The 7,460-nt window shown below is 44.9% G+C and overlaps 1 protein-coding gene across 1 annotated transcript; it reads right to left on the bottom strand.

Annotated features, from left to right (window-relative positions):
- Positions 1-5,734: 5,734 nt before the first annotated feature.
- Positions 5,735-6,877, bottom strand: LOC148684513 (uncharacterized). Its single transcript, XM_088651856.1, has one exon. The coding sequence runs from the start codon at positions 6,875-6,877 to the stop codon at positions 5,735-5,737; it is 1,143 nt and encodes a 380-aa protein (XP_088507982.1).
- Between the last annotated feature and the right edge of the window lie 583 nt (positions 6,878-7,460).

The raw sequence follows: 7,460 nt of genomic DNA, 5'->3' as shown, positions 1-7,460 counted from the left end.
TGGTAATTGCAGCTGTGGCACGAAGACCAACACCGTATCTGATGCTCTGCATAGCAACATTTGTTGTTGTTTAGTCGTTTAGTCGTGTCCGACTCTTCGTGACCCAATGGACCATAGCACGCCAGGCACTCCTGTCTTGCACTGCCTCCCGCAGTTTGGTTAAACTCATGTTCGTAGCTTCGAGAACACTGTCCAGCCATCTCGTCCTCTGTCGTCCCCTTCTCCTAGTGCCCTCAATCTTTCCCAACATCAATGGATCAATGCCTTGTCGTGGCGAAGGGGCTTGAATAACTCAGAGAAGCTATGAGCTATGCCATGCAGGGCCACCCAAGATGGACAGGTCATAGTGGAGAGTTTTGACTAAACGTGATCCACCTGGAGAAGGAACTGGCAAGCCACTCCAGTATCCCTGCCAAGAAAACTCCATGGACAAAGACAACAGGCATAGCAACATTAGGTATATCTAATGTATTGTACTGTTTCTCTCCATTAGAAGTTGAAGGAGCTGTTAAATCATAATTTTATTCACTTCCATCTTCTGTATCAGATTCTTTTTCCTCATTTCCAACCCCAGAGGAACTTTCTTCATGTGATGGAAGTGAAGAAGTCTGCAAGCATTCCTTTTTATATTCAGCATCAGCGAGTCTTGTTCTCTCAACTCCTCCTCGCTTTTGCTTCTTTATCAGCCTGTTATGTTCTGGAAAATCTGGCAAGCCAATTTTGTGTGGTCCAATAGAACCGATCTTGTTTCTCTGGCCTTTAATGAAAGCAAGTTCTTTCACTGGAATCTTCTTGTTTTTAGAGCATGTACAATTAATGTGAGCTTCTTTTTGTGCAATCTGTAGCACAGCCAAATTCAGAGCACATAATGATTTCACATTTGCAGTTGAGAATGTCAAAGAGCTTGTCAAGTTTTGAAGCAAAGGCTTCTTTAATAAATATCTAACTTGCCCCTTCCAAGAGGTATGTTTTTTGCTTGCTCCCAACTTTCTTGAATCTTTGCTAATACTGTAACTCTTGAATTCACAACAGGGAAAACAAAAGAACACTTTGCTCATTCCCATTTTTCAAGTACTTCAGGATATATGTCTTTTGCAACCCTGGCAGCTGGATAGTTTCTCATATCCTCACTACTTTGTTCTCTCAGCAACAGTCCATATCTTAATACGTCTCACAAAGTTGGTAATTCAGAAGGCAACATATCTCTTCCACTTCCAATAAGGTGGCTCATATGTGTGAATGTTCCCTGTCTTGTTCTCTTCTTTGTAGTCATAGTGAAGCAGTTATCACTGGTTGTAGAAAGCAAAAAAGATATCACATACCATTGTATAATATTAATATTAATAGTACAGATAACTACAATACATATATAAGAGAACTACAATATCTTGTAATCAATTTTAGGCACTTATCAACATCTGTTTTCATGAAAATTTGGAAATAACCTATACGTCTATACGTTTAAATGACAGAAAAATTTTAAAAAGGTTAATTAGTAGGAACTTTTCACATAGATATTTACCAAGCAAGACCTAAATATTTACAAGTAACCAAAATACATTTCAAATTATGTAATCATACCACAACTTTTTAACACCCCTCAAATCAGGATTTTTAAAGATGAAAAATTCAACACGCCCTAAGAGAGCAGCCCTTATGGCAGATCTGTTTGCTGGTGTGTACACTATAGAATCAGTGAATCAGACAGAATGAATCAGCGAGGGCAATGGTGGATCAAGGGTGCAAAGTATTTCCCTCTACAGAGGATCACATCTAGGATCAATGGAGGGAAATCAAAGGAGATAGAGCCCAAGGGGAAGCCTGCTTGTCAGTGCACATGACCCTTGATGGATTGGAACGTCTGCACCTCCTGCTCAAAATGTCTTCCTCCTCAGGACTGGGGCCATTGTTCTCCCCCAACCCAACCCATGACACACTGACCAGCTGCTGTTGCTGCAAATGGTTTTTGCCACTTTATCAATGGTGATAGTGCAGGTGCTCCCAACATCTATGGATTCTATGGATACATTTCATCCCACAATCCTTCACTTTGAATGTTAAAGGGGTTCTTCCTCATTGTGGGCAGGGTGGGCCAGACAGAGCCTGTGCTGTCACTGTTTTACTGTGGTAGGAAATGTTGTTGTTGTTGTTGTTGTTTAAAAAAACATGGTGTGCTACCATTATTTTTTAAATACTCTTGGCTACTGCCACAAATAATGCCAAATAGCCATAGAAGACAAGGAATTGTATGCAGGTGAGTGAGTGAATTGGTATAACATACCTGCCAAGTTCCTGCCGGAGAAATAAGGGACAGGACCGGAAGTAGCAGACTGGAATTAGCGCTGCCGCCATTTTGGAACTGGGCGGAGCATGCTCAGAAGCGACTTTTGATGCTGCTCTGCCCAGTTCCAAAATGGCCACCATGCCAGAAGTCGCACTGCAGCCATTTTGGAACTGGGCAGAGCAGCATCAAAAGTCACTTCTGAGCATGCTCTGCCCAGTTCCAAAATGGCTGCCGTGCCAGAAAACGTTTCTGCGCATGTCCAGAGACTCCAGACATGCGCAGAAGGAGCCTCCCCCAGGCGGTAAGTAAACCGGGGGGAAACAAAAAAATCCGTTTTTTCAGCTGGGAACAGCTGGGAAAACGGGGGTTTCCCGGGGAATACGGGAGGCTTGGCAGCTATGTGGTATAAGGATGGAGAGCTCTGTCAGTCCTCAGCACCCAGCAGAGAAAGCAAGCAAGGCGTCAGAAGATGGAAGTTCCCTCCTCCACAACCACAACCAGCATTCAAAGATAGTGGGAGCAACAAAGCCCTCCATTCCTCCCCAGGGGGCTAGTAAGGACTTCGCTTGCTTGCTTGCTTGGCATGCTAGTAACTCTTGTGGACTTACTTACAAGGCTGATGTAAGCCATTTTACATCATTTTGAACATTTAAAATTCAGTGCCTGGAAAAGCAGGATTCCAAAACAAGTTGTGCAAATTTGCTTAGGTTTTATGCATGTGTGTCTGCAAATTACTCTGCATCCTTACTGGGTTTTGTGTTTTTTTCAAAAAAAAATCCATAACATTAGGGGGGGTTCAGGTCAAAGCTGTTGAGTTTTTTTAAGGAAGGGAAGCCCTGTTTTTTGGGTTTAGGTCAAACTTGTTGAGCTTCTTTTAGGAGGGAGGGAGGCCCAATTTTGTTTAGGGCTTCAGGTCATAGTTCAACTATTTTTAGGGAGGAGGAAAATTTTGGGTGAGCTTTTTTTAGGGGTGCCAGTGACCTACCAGTGATCTACCACAGACATCCAGTGATCTACCGGTAGATCACAATCTACCTGTTGGACGTGGCTGCTGTAAATCAAGCAGAGAGAAAGCTGCTTACAAGGCTCCTGTACAGGCGTACCGGTATCTTCCTCTTGCTGCAGAGTTCCAGCATCACAGCGTCACCCAGAGGCACCCACAAATATGAGTTATCCCTCTCTCTATTTCTTCCTTCCTTCCCTCCCTCTTCCATCCTTAATAAAATACGGGGGGGGGGCAGATAAGCCCCACATAGAAAGCCCATCAACATGGGGGGGGGATGACTCTTTCAAATACGATATTTACAAGTAATTGGGGGGGAGGCACCTAGGCCTCTAGGAGTTGGCTGCTATGCCTAGGAGTAGGTCAATTCAAGAAAGCAGAATGATGCATATGCTATGGTAATATATCAATAGAATCATAGAATTGTAGTCGGAAGGGACCACAAGGGTCATCTAGTCCAACCCCCTGCAATGCAGGAATTTTTTCCTAAGGTGGGGCTTGAACCCATGACATGGTTGAAATATTATGCTGATATGCAGCAACGCCTCGGAGCTGTCGTGACTGCAGGCCCTCGCCCACCCTGCCACCCCCTCTCGCCTGCCCGACCCTCCCGTCCTCTCCAGCCAAGCAGGGTAGCCACCAACGCTGCCAGCCCCAGAAGCACAAGGTGGCCGCCGCCACCACCACGATGTCCTCGGGCCTGCTGGCCCTGTAGCCCCGCCCACATTCCCACTTTGTGGCCCCTCCCCTCCCATGCCTTGGCCCCGCCCCTGAATGACCATGGCTTGCCCCCTCCCCCTAGTTTTGATCCTGGCTACACCCCTGCTACTGGTGTTAAACAGGGATGCATTTTGGCCTCTTTCTTGTTTAATTTTTATATTAATGACATAGTTAAAGAACTGGAGGGCCTGCAGTTTGCCCCTGCCACAATTCTTGATCAGAAACTCTCTGTTTTAATGTGCGCCGACGACCTTGTATCTAGAACCGAGTTGGGCCTGAGGCGATTGCTTGCAAAAATAAGCTCATATTGCACGAGGAATGCCTTATCCATAAATTACGATAAAACACAGGTCGTTGTATTTGGGAAGCGCCCTAAATAGCATGTTTGGCACCTGGACAAACACATCATAAACCAAGTAAAGATGTTCAAATACCTGGGACTGGTTTATTCAGAAATGGCATCTTGGAATGCACAGCTGTCCAATATTAAATTGCAAGCCTTTAAATCGGTAAAAGCTATTTTGAAATTTGCTGCTTGCAATGGGGGAAACCAATCAATCCAGCTCTATCGGTGTACAAAGCAAAATCAATGGCCCAGATTTTATATGGTGCAGAGGTTTGGGGCACTTCAAACGTTTCTGGTCTGGAACCCCCACAGAACTATTTTTTTATTATTTAATGTTTCAACTGGTATATTAAAGTGTTTCCATAGCTTTGTGCTGATTAGGTCATGTTTTGATAATGTAAATGTCCTAAGTTTTCTACCAAATTTGTATATATTTTACTGAATTACATTGTATACATTGCAGCAGCCTTTGGCTATAAGCAATAAACTTGATACCTACAGCAACCATTGGAGGGGCCGGCACAGCCAATCCTGGCTCCTCCACCAACCAATTTATTAACCAATGCCTAACTGCAACCTTACAAGTTGTGACGAATTGTAGGCGTAGTAGGCGCAGTAGGCGAAAACCAAGTGGCACCAGCCAATCAGCCAAATGGAAAAATTCCTACCAGGCCCCTGCCCCAAAAGCAGACGACCCCATGGCAGGCATAGCAAGGTCAAACGCAACAGCTTAAATAAAAACCCAGAGCTGGAGCAAGAAGGCATCTTCAAATATTACATAAATGCAAGGAGTGAGTTCCCAGGAATTGCAAGCCCCCTGGTGATGAATCAACCATATATTAAATAAATGCAAGGAGTGAAACACCATTTTCAGAACCAAGGTGTCCGTGATTTAAAATCGCTTTTGAGTCTAGAGGTCTCCAAAACACCCCCCAATAAATCACACTTCACACAGAAATGTAAGTTTGAGGTTTTTGGCATAATTTTGGCCACAACTTTATTTAAAATACAAAATGTGAGTGGTTGCTTAGGAAATGAAAGAGCTGATAAAAAAATGTAAATCTATGAGTAGACACAGGAAAGATATCCAGAAGAGGAGGAAGCTAATGGGAACAAGGACACAAATGCTAGAAAACACATAAAAGAGGCCTCCATGTGACTCCCTGCAACAGGGAATGGTAAACTATCAGATCCAGGTCCACGCAGATCTCTGCACCCACCCACCCACACCCCAATGGTGGGGGGGGGAGCGATCTGCGTGGATCTGAATCTGATGCTATTCCATGTTGCAGGGAGTCACATGTATAATAGTATGTTTTGGAACTTCAGGTGGGCTTGGAGATGCACAGCTTTCCTCTATATACACGACGCAGGATACGTTTCAAATCTCAAGATCTTGTAGATGGCTTTCCGGTATATCCACGATGCAGGATTTGTTTCGAGTGTCAAGATCTTCTGCCTGGCTTTCCTGGATATCCACTATGCAGGATTGGTTTCGAGTGTCAAGATCTTCTGCCTGGCTTTCCGGTATCTCTACGATGCAGGATCCGTTTCGAGTGTCAAGATCTTCTGCCTGGCTTTCCTGGATATCCACTATGCAGGATTGGTTTCGAGTGTCAAGATCTTCTGCCTGGCTTTCCGGTATCTCTACGATGCAGGATTCGTTTCGAGTGTCAAGATCTTCTGCCTGGCTTTCCTGTATCTCAACTGTGGAGGATTTCTCTTTAATTATCAGATCCAGCAGAGAACCACACTTTGAACAAGTAGTTAGACTCTTGCTTTTTACTGAATTTCTTGGGGTAATCACTGCTGCAATTTCTATTCGATATGGATCTGTTGTGGTGGTCCTGATGCGAAATCTCTCCATCCCAACCAATGCTGCACTCAGCAGCTGGAAACCCGCAGCGATATAGCCAAGATAAATAGAAGGTCCAATATGCTGCTCGCTAAGAATTGGAGGCAATTCAAAAGTTTCTGGGAAGTCAATTTTCCCATTCTGCAAGACAGAAGACATGTTCCATATCACAGAAATCAGGACAAGGATCCCTGCAGGTATGTTCAGGAACGCTCCGAGCCTAAAAAAGATTAAGAGGAAATCCTCGTGTTTTCCGGGCTCGAACACATTGCACAAGGCAAATGATATTAATACTAGGGCGGCTGAACTCATAGTGGAAGCTAAGGCCATTAAGTCCTGAGCAATAAAAATTTCCCTTGGGAGGGTTGGATATCGCTCAGTGAGACCTTCACAATGCCAAAAAGAGTTGCCGTCGTCAGAAGGGTTTCTCCAAAAACAGACATTCCAGATTCCAATCCAGACGTTTCCAGAGCCGTTCTCTCCACGCCACACTCTCCAGTTGACACTGGCTGTGGTTGCAATGCACAGAATGCAGGCCAAAATACTCATCAAGAACCCACAGAACTGGAGGCAAGAAACTACGCTCAGCAATCTCCCCACCAGGGAGCCTTCTCTCACCCGCAGGGCGGGTTTGGAGAATAGAGGACCCAGGGAGACTTTGGCAGACATCCTGGAAGCAAAAGAGAAGACAACATACAGTGAGGGAGGGAATAACAAACATGTCTAGTCATTGAAGGACATCCTCCCTCCTGGCCAGAAAGAAGCAGCAAAAGAAAGAGTTCCCCTGCTCTCTCCCACCCCCTGGTTAGGTATAGACATCTGATCCAGAGAAGCTGACACACATACTTCCTTCCAGCACACTGCTCCTGATTGAATATACTGTTGCATTGTTCCTGTGAACATGGCCCTAACCACAGCAACCTGTTGTGGATGGGAATCTGCTCATGATTTCGCTGTTTTGCTATCTGCTACTGCAGCTATCCTTTCCCACAGAGCAGAAACACACCTGATGGCATAGTGAGGAATGTTTAATCCCTAAACTTACGTGAAACGCATTCCTCAGCTAGAGTCTAGCAGGCCAGGAATAGAGCAGGTATTTGCTAGGTGCTCCTGAGCCTCAAAAAGACTCAGCTGCTGGCCACTGGGCTGACGTTCACCTGAGCAGCCGGCCACAGCAGCAACTGCTCTGTAGAATTCTTAGGTCAGTTACTGTCCAGTTAGAATCCTGACAGCAAGACAAATCATAACTCCA

This window comes from Zootoca vivipara, chromosome 9 (assembly GCF_965207765.1).
Source record: "Zootoca vivipara chromosome 9, rZooViv2.hap1.1, whole genome shotgun sequence".
Lineage (NCBI taxonomy): Eukaryota > Metazoa > Chordata > Lepidosauria > Squamata > Lacertidae > Zootoca > Zootoca vivipara.
This window is presented reverse-complemented; position numbering and strand designations above follow the sequence as displayed.